Source organism: Stegodyphus dumicola, chromosome 3 (assembly GCF_044657685.1).
Source record: "Stegodyphus dumicola isolate Sdum_Otavi_A_Nest chromosome 3, ASM4465768v1".
Classification (NCBI taxonomy): Eukaryota; Metazoa; Arthropoda; class Arachnida; order Araneae; family Eresidae; genus Stegodyphus; species Stegodyphus dumicola.
Window position 1 is genome coordinate 159,418,373 of NC_140770.1, and position 14,650 is coordinate 159,433,022.

Genomic DNA, 14,650 nt, shown 5'->3' on the forward strand with positions numbered 1-14,650 from the left:
CATTTATTATTTGCACTCTCCTACACATAGCCACATGCCAATGAGCCTATTAATCGTAAACTCTTTCCTATCCGCTTTTTGCTTTAGTGTTTGTATTGTGTATTAAAAATTATAAAAACCAAAAAAAGTATAAAATATAAAATACAAAAAAATTATAAAAACTTATAAAAAGATTTTAAGTTTTTATTATCTTATCTCTATCCCTAAACTTTCTCGAGCCTGTGGCTCCCTCTATTGAGCATCAAGTAAATCACGTATGCCAAATTTTTCCTATTTCTGCTCACTTTTAGTAATTCTGATGTGGAGGTACATGGTTTTGAACCATAGGCACTCCGAAAATTGCAAATCATTGGCATTGCTTTCCATTCTTGCAGATTTCTTTGCTCCTGATGTTGAGGGACGTCTTTCTTTTAACTACATGCCAAAGTTTGGCTTGAAACGCCGTGAGGGTAAGTTGCACTATTTGAGCTCCGTCTTTTTGTTCAATAACTACGGAAGTTTTACTCGCATCAACTTGGTAGTAGTTGCTATCTGTTCCTAAGATCAACAGGAACAATTTCATACCCCATTTATATAGGTGGGTCAATTAGTTCTCTAATTATATTTTTTACAACAAATTAGCATTGAGCTGTGTAACTCCCAGCGGATATACCACCTTTGAGTCCTCTGAGGAAGCTGTTGTTATCCATCGCGACCTAAAAGTTACATCATCTTGTAGAGACAAATTCCCTCTTCAATTCAAGATATGTGTGAAGACAATTGGATAATTACAAAATTAATTATGGTCAAATTACTGTAATTACATAGCAGCATTTCGATTCGGAAGACGATTTGATTGTTGAAACTGCGTAACGGTCGCATCCCCCCCCCGTGAGGAGAGGAAGATGTCAAGGCCAAATCCAACGGCGAATTTCTTCATAGTAGGCTTTTAATCAGGCCACTGCTAATTAGGCCGCTAATTATTGTATCAACTTGGAACCTGTGCCATACTTCCAATAAGATCACGGAAGGTTCAAGTTTCCAAATTTGAAACAGATCCGTTAATTAGAAGCGGAGATACTAATTTTTGGACTTAGTAAAAATTGTGTTTTGTGACTCACTTGCGATTTGAAATAAAGTGTGCTCAGTGTGTAACACCTGAATATAACAGCTTTTGGATTACAGCAAGTTTTAAAACAGAGAAGTTTAACGACCAAGTTTATTACAAGTTTTGGAGTGCACCCAACATTGTTAGGTTATTAAGTACTGCCTGCCACCTTTACAATTGTTCAGTCATCGTGTACTTTAAGTATTTACAGAATTCTTCTTTGAAATATGTCCTGTCAATCAGTTCTCTCGATTGACGGTGATTCAGCACATCCAGAAAATGGACTTGATCCTACGTTAGTATTGGCATCTGATTTACCTCATACTGATAAAATTACTGCACTGTGTGACGACATTCGAAGAATTGCAACTACTAAACGAAGTTCAAAATTTTCGCTGCCCACGGATTTACGCACTAGACTCTTAAATTCTCTTGCTGCTTTACAAACTCTTGCTTCAGCGGGTCCTGAATTTGTATTAAAGCCCGCCAAGGTTGATATTGGTGTTAACACCTCCACAGTACTTTGTTGCGAATTAGCTCATTCCTCGCCATCACTACCTTCTGTTCCTTTTCTAAGTGATTTACCGGCGTCTACATCTTTGCCTGCTCCTCCAATACCTACTTGCGGAGGTTGCTAGAAAACATAACAAGCCTCGTATATATATTAATCCCAAAGAGCATGTCTCAGAAGTTGAGCTCAAAGCTGAATTAAATGCTAAGGTTCCTCTCTCAAAACTTAAGGTTGGCATTGAGAGAATTATTAAAACCCGCCGAGGCGGTTTAGAGGTGGTGTGTAACTCTAATGATGATGCCAATGTCCTTGAAAAAGAAATCCAAAACCAGGACATCCGAGCGGAGATTAGCCGTCTCCGCCGGCACAGACCTCGATGCGCAGTTCATGACCTGCCCGAATCCATCAAGCCAGAGGATGGCGTTGCCGAAATCAGTGGTGCCACTGGCATGCCCAGTAACATCTTCAAGCCTCTCCATAGACTTAGAGAGCGCCGTAAAGGGCACGTTAAGTGGATCTTCGAGTGCGAGCCCCGAGGCTTCTGTGCACTCATGCAACAACACAAGATCTTCCTCGGCTGGCAGGCACATTAGAGTCTCGAAATACATTGGAATTAGCAGATGCTTCCGATGCCAGCAGTTCGGTCATCTACAAGCCAACTGCAAGAGTCGAAAACAATTTTGTTCCTACTGTGCTGAGGAGCACGGCATCCGGGACTGTACAGCGCAAAATCCACTGTGTATCAACTACAGTGATGCCAATGCTCGATTCGGAACTGGTTTCGACTACGACCATCCTGCCTACGACTCAGCCTGTATCCAGTACCAACGTCGTGTGCAATCCATCCAAGATAAGACAAACTATGAGTACTAATAATCAGTCCTTGCCTTCTATTGGAAATGCATCGGCTGATACTATAAACATGGATTTTATCCGCAGTGGACTTTCAATTAAATGTATACAGATCAATCTTCAACACGCTAAGGCTGCTGTTGCTCAACTTACGCATTACGCAGTAGAACGTGAGGCTGGTCTCATCTTTGTTCGGGAGCCTTATATTAAGGACGGACTTGCTGTGGGTTTCCTGCTTCAGTGGTTTCATCTTTCAAACAGGCGATTTGGAGAAACCACCCAGGGCCATCATTATCAATTGCAACAAGGATTGGAAACCGACTGTCGTCGCAGCTAATAGGGACAATGTAGCCATTCTTCTTGATGTACAGGAAACCTCCATGCTTTTTATTTCACAATATTCATCTCCATCCGAGTCCATTCTTCCTTCATTGACTTTTCTATCAACTACTCTACAGCGCATTAAAATCCCTCTTCAGTTTATTGTGGGTGATTATAACGCCCATAATACAACTTGGGGTTATGCTTCGGATGAAAAAGGCCATTCTTTGGAGGATTTTCTATCAGCACATCATTTAATTCTGCATAACTCAATTGATGCCCCTCCAATCTTCGACAGAATTCATTCACGTGGATGGCCGGATCTGACTATTAGTTCCACTTCTGCGGCTTCTCTTCTCCAGAACTGGACAGTTGAAGATGAAATTAGTCTTAGCGACCATTGCTATATTACATTTACAATAGCTCAGCCTACAACCATTTAAATTATTCGACGCTACAATCTGCCAGGGAAACGGATACGTGCCTTTACTGATCGTGTGAAAGCATTAGTAAATGATCTCGATGGTCAACTTTTTTCAGCCAATACTCGCGCTGATTTGGCGAATTTCACGGTTGTTCTACAGAAGGGTCTTCAACAAATCTGTAATGATCTTTTACCACAACGCCATGCCAAAAAGCTAAATAATATACAATGGTGGAACAGTGAACTTCGTTCCCAGCAGAAGAAATGCCGCGCTTTACGACGGCGAATCAAATATGAGCGACGAATGCATCTACCACCAACTTCGCTCCCTCTATATCAACAGGAGAGAGCAAAATATAAACGTTCAATTTTACAAGCGAAATTGAATTCTGTACCGAATCATGCCTTCTGTACCGAATCGCATGATACATATGGGATTCATCATAAGATAATGACAGGCAAATTATTCAAACCTGCTCAATTATTTCTTCCTCTTGGCTCAACAGCCTCACAAGATTTTACCAAAGATACCCTGACTCATATCTTGGATACTGTTTTTGGACCGTCTGATCTCTATGAGGGTACTTCCCATCACTCATCGATATCTGAAGAAGAGCTCTCAACCACTGCGTCTCCGGACAAAGAAATTACTGTAAAGGAATTAAAATTCATTGTTGCCCATTTGCCGAAACGGAAAGCTCCAGGTCCGGATGGCATTGACTATGCCATCGTCAAAACTGCCATCTTGGCCTCACCAGTATTTTGTGTTATATTTTTCAACAAGTTATTGGCAAATTGTACTTTTCTTAGGTCTTTTAAAATAGGCCAGGTTGTCTTGTTTTTAAAGAAGGATAGAAACCCGACTGAGGCTACTTCATTTCGACCCATTTGCCTACTTCCAGCGCTTAGGAAAATTTTTGAGAAGATACTGATGACTCGTCTGCGTTTTCATCTACATCAGCACCAAATTATTAGTTCTAGACAATATGGCTTTCGGCCCGGTTCATCTACATTACATACACTGCATGATATCACACAAGACATCTTGAATAATAAATTCTCTGGCTACCACACCGCATTTGTCAGCCTAGATCTTAAAAGCACATTCGATAGTTTGTGGTGGGTAGCTATTAAGCAAGCTCTGGTAAACTCCAATTGTACGAGTAATATTTATAAAGTTTTAGAACACTATTTGCAAAACAGACGTCTTATTGCAGTACATCCAGCGGGAATTATCGAAAACGTACAGTCAAGAGGATGCCCGCAAGGTTCTTGTGTATGTCCTCAACTCTGGAACCTCACTTTTAATAAGATCCTTCAATCTCCCTGGCCTGATCATACGCATATATATGCGTATGCCGATGAGGTGGCTCTTGTTATCCGGTGACATTCTCGCGAAGTTTTACAGCAAAATTGCAATGAGTCTCTTCAACTCTTTCAACAGCACTGTGATGATCTGAAATTAATTATTGCTGAAAACAAATCCAAGGTACTTCTTGTACCTAAGAAAGGAGTTCCTTGGTCAGGCGACCAAGAATTGTCCTCAATGGCCACAGGTTGCAAATCCTCAGAGAAATCAAATATTTGGGAGTTATCATTGACGATAAGTTAACCTGGATCCCACACATTCTGTCCATTAAAAAACGAACACAGATGACTGCCAAACAGCTTCGTTATGTTCAGGGATATCGGTGGGGATTAAACCACCATATCCAAAAAATTCTATATACTACTGTCACAGAAAAGATTGTTACTTACGCCGCTGCTGTTTGGGCACTCCCCATGCAGGGGAGAAAAGTCAAACATCTTTCAACCATCCAACGCCCTTTTGCCCTGAGTATAACTCGAGCATATATAACAACTTCTTCGGACTCACTAAATCTAGCCGGTCTACTCCCTCTTCATATTAGAACTGAGGAAGAGGCTGTTCGTCAATTACTTGTGCAACTACGCAGGCCTATCACATTTGATGGAGATCATTATTTGCCTGATGACTATGAAGCAAAATTGACACCTTTTAGTATTCATCCAGCAGACTATGGGGTTGGAGTAAGGCTCCATATTCCACCATCAGTGTTTCGTAATTCTTCAAGCCACGTGATATATACTGATGGCTCAAAGATAGATGATAACGTAGAAAGCGCTTTTGTTGCTTTTCATGATAATCTTCCTCTAGCCAACTAGAAGGTACATTTATCTATGCAGAATAGTGTTTTTCAAGGGGAAGCAGTGGCGATAGCACGCGCTGTCCGCTACTTGCTGACTTAGAATATAACACAAGCGACACTCAATTCTGATCTTTCTGTCACTCACGCCATTGTCAATCCTGAGCTTTCCTCTCCAATTATACGAGACATTCAACAGGACTTACGTGCTTCTCCGTCTTTCACTATTCATATTGCTTGGGTTAAAGCGCATGTGGGAGAATATGGTAACGAACTTGCAGATGCCTATGCCAAGGAGGCGGCTTCTGGTGATGCTGATGAGAATATATCCATTCCTTGCCCACATTCTTTTCTCAAGCGAACTTTACGTCTTCGAGCAATTAGTAAGTGGCAAGAGGAATGGGACAATAGCTTCACCGGTCGTCGTACTTTCTACCATCTTTCATATGTGTCGACAGATCGCTGCTGTGGCAATGCCCATCTCTCCCGTTACATTTCGGAGCATGGGCCTTTTCCTGAATTCTTTGCACGCTTTGGGATTAGTGATACCAATGTCTGCAGTTGTGGTGAACTCGGCTCTCCGGAGCACTATTTAGCCAATTGTCCCCTGGCAGAAGGCCTACACATACGATTTCCTACGCAAAATCGTCAGGCATTTTGCAAACTCTTAGTTAAGCAAAGACACCTGATCCGCAAACTAAATTGCGTAATGGAGAAAGTCTCCAGCATTGGGCTTGACCTATGTCAAGTTTAATCTAAATGGTTTTCAGGAAATGTATTAACCATGTACTATCTGTTTTTGTAGCTAGACTGTTAATAACAAATGAAATATAAGTTTGACTGCATCACGTTAGTTTGTGTCTATCGAACTCCATCTATCACCTTTTCAGGTTTGTTAGAAATTTTTATTTTTATTTTTATTTATCTATTTATATACATATATATACATATATATATATATATTAAATTCGTAATCGATTTTGTATTATTATTATTATTATTATTAATTTTATTATTATTATATATATATATAATAATAATAATAATAAAATTAATATTTTTTTAAGCCATGCCTTTACATAGTTCTCACGTTGGTTTGATTGTGCTGTACTATTCTATCGATAGTATGCTTTTCTTATTAAGTTGATTGTCTATAAGACAATCATTATCTTAATCATTGTATCATGCTTACAAGTATCTTCATTCAGTATAGTATTATCAGTAAATTATGTTGGTATGTTCTATTGTAATCTATAGTGAGCCTTTGTACTATAACAGAAATTGTAAATGTTTATTTGATGGCATCATGTTAATCTAATTACATTGAAATCTGTCTCATGTTGTAAGAATCTGTCTTATTTTTATTTAGTACACAATTTCAATATCATTGTTTCTTGTCTCATGTTAGCTAGTTTCATTCTTAAGTCAGCAAGTATAGCATTATCAGTAAATAAGTCTAGTCGGTCTGCAAATATCGCATTCAGTCAGTAATATAGTTCTGTCTGTACTACAACTATTGTTGACAATATGGATAGTTTCAGTCAGCAAGTATAGCTTTTTCCGCAAATTCCTCTTTATTTGTAAGCAACTTTCTGCCTTTGTATATGTTTTTGTTTAACTATTGCATATTTGAGCCTAGTATTTTTACAGATAACTTGTTTGTTTCTTCCGTACTTTCCTACTGTTCATATGCATTTTTCATTTAGTTACCTGTTTTTTTTCCTTAATTTCATAATAGCAAGCATTATCATTCAGTCAGCAAGTATAGCATTATCCGCATACTATGTTACTAAGTTCTATTGTACTATATGTTAGGTCAGCTCTTTAATATACCAGAAACTGTAAATGTAAGTTTGGCATCATGTTAGTTAATTGCATTGTACTATCTATCGCTGTATGAATCTGTCAACTTTTTAATTAAAAAGTAAATATTACATATATTATATAGCATATAGCATTTGTATATGTTCTTGTTTACCTATCGAATTTTGAGCCAAGCATTTATACAGATTTCATGTTGGTTTGTTTGCACTGTACTGTATTTTCTACTGTTTTTACGCATTTTTCATTTATCTACTTGTTTATAAGAAAATAATTGTTGTATGCTTTTCTTTTTATATTATATTAGCATGCACTATCATCCGGTCAACAAATCTAGCATTACCAGTACACTATGCTACTATGTTCTATTGTACTGTATGTTCAACTATAATATTTCTGTCAGCTCTTTACCATACCAGAAATTGTAAATGTTAGTTTGATGACATCCTGTTAGTTATTTATTTTGAACTTATCTAATGTAGTAAGAATTTGTCACGTTAGCCTGCATCGGGCTCCCAACTATTTAGCCAGTTTGTATTCTCCAATTTTTTACTGAGTGTAAGATCCTTATCCTCCTGAGCCGACTACATTTTACTGACTTGCAAAATCTGAAAATTTGAGCAATATACATGAATTACATAAACAAAATATTTAACTTGCAGACTTTGATCTATAGATTTTGTACTACTATCAGGTTCAATGTTCCGCCTTACTTTCTTTGGGAACATGCACAGACCTGACTCGGAACAGGGAGCTTACTAAAGCTATGTTCAATAACTGTGGGAAGTAGACAAGATACACAGGAAGGGTATACAAAATCTTTTATTTTTCACTCTTTACAATAATTTCCGTACTTCGGAATACAGAGACCAACTACTTGTGGTCTGAACGTAAGAATATAAAAATATAACTAAACTCTAACTTAACTTTCGAATAATAAACAAGGACGATTGGCCGTATATTAACAGGAAGCCGTATGTAGTACAGAGAACTGTTAACACTACAATACGTTTAAAATTATCACGAGGATTAAACCTCTGGCCTGGAAGGCAAACAGCAACCGAGTAAAACTTTTGAGGCAAGCAGCCTGCTTCGACTAACTCCTTCCTCTCTCTCTCGCTTGGCAAAAAGCCACAATTTAAGTACTTGGCGTTCGCCAGACAAATTTTGCATAAATAAGTTAACGCTTTTAATTCTGGCCGGAAGTAGAAAATAAGAAGTGATAGTAAAGATTTAAAATAAAATAAACGTTAGTAAAACTTAAGATCCTTACATACTTCCCGCCAGAGTTAATTAGTTTGAAACTGAGGTCTAAAACGACCTTGTTGAAAACTTTTAGCTCTAGAATCTAACGCGAGGCCAATCTTTTACAAACATTTCTCACTAGAAACTAGAAATTTAAAAAAAAATTTGTTTTTACAATAACAGCTCCATGGACACCCAATTTTTCATCGGTACTGCATCTAAACAGGAGCTTTTATTCATATCTGGTTCCTTCCAGAGATCTGGAAGGAAAACTAGTTTAATGAAATGTTACACAATGAAATGGCAAGTAACATGCATATTTATATTTCTCTTAACATTCTTATTTCATTCATGACTATTTTAATTATCTCTCCCCGTGCTCTCTGACATGTGTTGTAAAAGAACACCAAACACGAATGTGTTTATGTATACGTGTTCAACACTGCCTCCTACAATCAAAACACTAACGTGTTAAAATTCAACATGACAAGACCTCGTAACACACCCTATCTTCAACTCTAAACCCTGAGGTACTATTCTGAAAGTGGCTAACTCTGAAGTGTAGCGTCAGAGAGCCTAACTACATTCATTCAACTTTTAACACATATTCACCATAATTTGGTCTTTTTTCAGTCATACGAATAAATTTAATTTTTTTTTTTTTTTTTTTTTTTTTTTTTTTTTGCATTATTTTCACTTTTACCATATCATAGTATTTCTTAACGTTTAAAATAACAGTTCACATTGTATATAAGAACATATTAACATGCCGTTAATTTTACGCATTTTAAAACATATATTAGTAGTACATTGTTAACTTCTATTCTTTTCAAAACAAGTGCCAATTCTTCTACATAGAAATACTACATTTCAAAAAGTCTTTCAGACTAAAACTTCTTTCTTGCCAGAATGTTTTGAATAAAATTTATACAATAACTTTTACAATATTTAGGTATTTACACATTCCTATTATACATCAACTTTAGTTTTACGCGCGAGTAATTGAAAAACATAATACCAAAATCGGTAACAACTCATTTCTCGCCGATAAAGATAGACCTCACATGAGGTGAAACTTTTTGAAATCTGCCACTTGCAGTAAGAATGAAAGATTAACTTAAGTTTGCAAAGTAACATAAAATTCTACTTATCTTTGTGATATTCGGACATTCTTTTCTGAGCCCAGTCCTGGAAGGTAGCGCAGATTCTGGTTTGATTTATCCTCCTTCTTGTGCGGGCTCGCCCTTCAGTGCCTTCCTCTAGAAGCTTTCTTTTTCCTCCAGTTCGGTCACCCTTGAATACCTTCTTTTTCTCCTCTGCCTGTGGTCTTGACCCTTTGATGGCCGCTGGTCTTGGCGGAACCGGGACACTTCTTTCGCGTTCCTGCTTGGACCTCGTCGCTGGCCGTTTAAATTTTCCTTGTAACTTTTCCTCCGCCGCTGGTGGCCCTTCCGCAGTTCGGCGACATTTGCTGCGGAGAGTCCTGTCGATGAGTCGATCTTCCGTTTGGGAGCCGGGTTATAGTTGCCGTTATTTCTCCTGGCTTTCTTTGGATACATCGTACTTCTCCCTTCTTCATTCTAAGGGTGTTCGTGAGCTCTCTTTTCTGGACGGTGGAACGGCTTCTTTTTCTTGTTACCTTCAATTTTCCAACGGGGAAACTTTCTTTTCAATTGCTCCTGCCTCGTATTGGCTTGTCCTTGTGCTTGACGTTGTTCCACCTCTGGAGCTTGTGCCTGCCGTGTCTGCCGTGCCGGATCCTGCAAAAGATCTTTGAAAATTTGCATTTTATTACGATCATAGTAGGGTTTTATTTGATCAGTGTTTGCGGAGCAGGTTTCACCATTTCTGGCTTTTAACGCAACTACAGCGTGAGTTATTTTTTCTATGACACATGGTCCTTCAAATCGTGGAAAAAATTTGGCAGTTTTATCTTCTGGTGCTGAAGAAAGTGAATGCTTAATTTTTAACACTTCATCCCCTACTTTATAAGTTACTCCCCGTCGTTTCATGTCATAATAAAGCTTCTGTTTTCTCTGTGCTACTTCAGTATTCTTTTTTGCTTCTTTAATTAATTTTTCTATATCACCCATTTTAAATTCTGGGGCTCTTTGTTGCACATAAAATAATTTATCTAACGGCGTTATAATCTTTCTGCATAAAAGTAACTCAGCATGAGTTTTGCCCGTTGTATCATGTTTTGCGGTCCTAAGGGCGAAAGCAAATTCATTGCCATAGATATCCCAGCTTTTATGAAAATTTTTAATATAACTACGGATAATTTTCACTATATTTCTATTGACCCGTTCCGCTATATTTGATTGCGGCCGATACGGGACCATTTTTAAATGACGTATGCTCAGTTTTTGGCACATGTCTTCAAATACATTACTTACAAATTGAGGACCATTATCCGAATTATATATGCGGTATTTCCGAAAATACTTCCTAAAAAAATCTTCTGCCACACAGGAACACTGCGCGCCTGTATCCAGGAGTGCGGTGGCTGGGATATTATTCACCAACACTTCAATCTTCGGAAGAGTCAAATTTTTCACCATTACTGTATTTAACTTGAAGGAAGAGGGGTTTTCTTGGCCTTCGGATTTCCGCACCCTCCCGTCAGCAGAAATCCGTTTTAGTTTAAATCATTTTTCATTTCCATGCTTTCCTTCTTTTTCCACTGGCCTTGAGACTTTTTTCCTGGATTGCTATTGAACTGTGGACGTTCGCCGGCTGTTTTTGAATACTCGGGTTTCCTTGCCCACTGATTCGCTTTGCTTCCGTAGCCGTGTGCTTGACTTTGCTGTGGTCTTGGCGCACCAAATTGGTTTCGTTGTTGATATTGGCGTCTTCTTTCAATGTCCGCCGTTCTTCTACTTTCAAACTGGATTGCTAGCTCAAATAATTTTTCCAGTGTAGTCGGATTCCTTAATTCAATAAAGTCTTACACTTGGGGAAGTAACCTCGGCAAAATCACTTGAATTATCTCAGGATCCGGACGGTTTCCATACAAGAGTTTGAAGACGTGAATTTTTCTTAAAATAAAGCTCGAGAGATTTTCGATTCTTTGCTGATATATTCTGAAAAGTTCCGTTTCTAATTTCGCACGATCCCTTACGACAGCGAAGGCTTTTACTAGGGCAGTCTTGAAATTCTCGTAAGTATAGGTGGGACTTCCTGCTTGACCCAAGAAACTTCTGCCTATACATTTGAACCAGTTAAGCGCTTGGCCCCTCAAAGCGCTGGTAGCTAAGGTAACTTTTTGAAACTCGTGCACGGGGTAGAGCATGAAGTGGTCATCCAATTCTTCCAAAAAACTGGTTACCGGTGAGTTTCCATTAAATGTTGCTTCTGGTTTCATCGAAGCGCGCATGGTCTGGACGATGTAACCAAATCCTTCCAGGGCGGCAGCTGGCATTTCTGGATTCTGAGTCCCTTCTGCAGGCAGCACAGGTTCTTCTTGAAACTCGGCCATGGTTATTCTTCTTCGTCGGGCGCCACTATCAGGTTCAATGTTCCGTCTTACTTTCTTTGGGAACATGCAAGGACCTGACTCGGAACAGGGAGCTTACTAAAGCTATGTTCAAAACTGTGGGAAGTAGACAGGATACACTAGAAGGGTATACAAAACCCTTTATTTTTCACTCTTTACAATAATTTCCGTACTTCGGAATACAGAAACCAACTACTTTTGTTCTGAACGTAAGAATATAAAAATATAACTAAACTCTAACTTAACTTTGGAATAATAAACAAGGACGATTGGCCGTATATTAACAGGAAGCCGTATGTAGTACAGAGAACTGTTAACACTACAATACGTTTAAAATTATCACTAGGATTAAACCTCTGGCCTGGAAGGCAAACAGCAACCGAGTAAAACTTCTGAGGCAAGCGGCCTGCTTCGACTAACTCCTTCCTCTCTCTCGCTTGGCAAAAAGCCACAACTTAAGTACTTGGCGTTCGCCAGACAAATTTTGCATAAATAAGTTAACGCTTTTAATTCTGGGCGGAAGTAGAAAATAAGAAGTGATAGTAAAGATTTAAAATAAAATAAACATTAGTTAAATTTAAGATCCTTACACTACATCTATAGAATATGGACTATAGACTTTAAACTGTGAATTCTGAATATAGACTTTTGTTGGAACTACAAACTTCTCTTAATCACTACTATTTCTTTTCGTCGCATATTATATTCAGAATTCCGCACATATTTTAAAGAGTTATGTCATATATTATGTTTAAAATTTTTGTATTACATTCAAAATTCTGTACGTTTATAATTATGCTATTTTATACATTATGCTTCAATATTTTTTTTTCATTCCAAACTATGTATCATTTCAAATTATGTATTCATTTCAATTATGTATCATTTCAAATTTTGTATTTATTTCAAATTTTGTATCTGTTTGCTAATATCAACGGCTGGGATCACGTAGTGGGGAGACGGCGCTAAACCAATTAACCAAATGGTAAAGGCGTGGTGCCCGTCTTTCCCGTTCCTAAATCCTAAATCCTAACTACATGCCAAACACAAAGTTGTTGTTGCCTTGCTAACTTTATCTTTCCTTTTGTTTATCTTCAATGTTCTTTAGCCAGTAATTAGAAATTAAAGCAGGACTGTTTCTGGAATGTATTTTAGTTTTTCATTTTCAACTATTTTCTTGAAAATTTCTGAATAAATTATTTAAATTCATAAAAATTTCTGATCATATAAAATTTACTAACTTGCTTCTAAAAATATCGTGAATTTTCAGGTGCCTTTCTCATACCTTATTTAATATTGCTGGTAATAATCGGCAGACCATTGTATTACCTAGAACTGATTCTAGGTCAGTTTTCAAGTCAAGGTCCTATTAAATTATGGAGAGTAGTTCCCGCTTTTAAAGGTAAGCAAAGACCTTAAACAAATAAAAATATTATAAGTGTAGAGTTTGTTTTCACGGCTAGCTGTAAATTGTTAAGCAAAACTGGTAAAATTTAATCGAAACAAACTTTGGATATTTAATAAAAGGAATTTAATTAAACACAAACATTACATAAAGAAACTTACATGAAATAATTAACAAAAAGTAACACAAAGAAAAGTGCTTTAGTCCAGGGTTTCTCAACCGGTGGTACTCGTATCACTGGTGTACGCAAAGAAACAAAGAACTTTTAAATATTAAATTAAAAAATTAAAACTTCAACATCCTGACTGAGTTCTTTCTCTATAACACTCGTGAATTCATGCGATCTGAGCTTTGTTCAAGAGCTGTGGTGGTAGTAGTACTTTATAGTGGTTGTACTAAAGGTTTTCAATTTTTGTTTACATGGTACGGCGTTAGTCGAAAGCTTAAGAACCGCTGCTTTAGTCCGTTTCGAGAATTACACATTCTTTGTATATATATCTCTATACATATAGATATATATAAAATTGTAATTAAAGGGAAAAACTCCTATTAAAATTCTAATATTTCAATTTAAATTCAGAAAGCTAATAAAGTAAACGAATTACAGTTTGATGTCTAAGTAAATTCCAATTATACAAATTTATAAATTTTAAGTAATATTAAAACATTTAAAAATTTTAAAATGTTTAAGAAAATTTTTTTACAAGTATTAAATATTAAAAGTTAAATCTGCATGGAAAAATTGCTTTACCAGCAATGGCCAATAGTAGTGGATTGTGTCAAAAATTGTTAATAATAATTAAAGCCATGTAAAGAAAATTACTTAAAAATGAACAATTGAAAGAAAACCGAAATAGTACCAACTCTTCAGGGGAAATTAGCTCATTTCATTCTTTACATAATATTTCACTATGCATTTTGAAAAAAGCATTGTATGCGATGTTATCGTCATTCGATGATTTGTAGGTACTTTATTTTTTACCACGATATTTTCGACGACGACTTTTTTAAACTGGGAAGTTTTTGAACCGCTTTATTTTCGACCACGATATTTTAGAACTGCGGTCTTTTTTTTCGACTGTAACCGTAAAAACTCTTATGGACGCAGTGTGTATATATCTATATTTACCTATCTAGCTTTCTATATCTATATCCATTCAAAGCATGTGGTAAGAAAAGAGGAAATACATTGTAATACTTCCTAGCTTAGAAACACTGCCATAAATGGGTCCATTAATCTGTCTGAAAAAATAGTATATAAGTAATATGTAGTTATTGAGACTATTTTCTAGGAGTAGCTGAAGTTAATGGTATTCATGTTGA

At 37.1% G+C, this 14,650-nt stretch overlaps 1 protein-coding gene across 6 annotated transcripts in view; it reads left to right on the forward strand.

The window, feature by feature from the left end:
- LOC118203579 (sodium-dependent nutrient amino acid transporter 1-like) overlaps positions 1–14,650 on the forward strand; it is a 122,943-nt gene that overhangs the window by 30,479 nt on the left and 77,814 nt on the right. For 5 of the 6 annotated variants that reach the window (XM_035375863.2, XM_035375862.2, XM_085813555.1 and 2 more), the window contains one exon: positions 13,193–13,324. The exons of the other annotated variant lie outside the window; for it this stretch is intronic. In XM_035375863.2, coding sequence (XP_035231754.1) covers positions 13,193–13,324 — 132 coding nt within the window. The remainder of the gene's footprint in view (positions 1–13,192; positions 13,325–14,650) is intronic. 6 annotated transcript variants of the gene reach the window in all.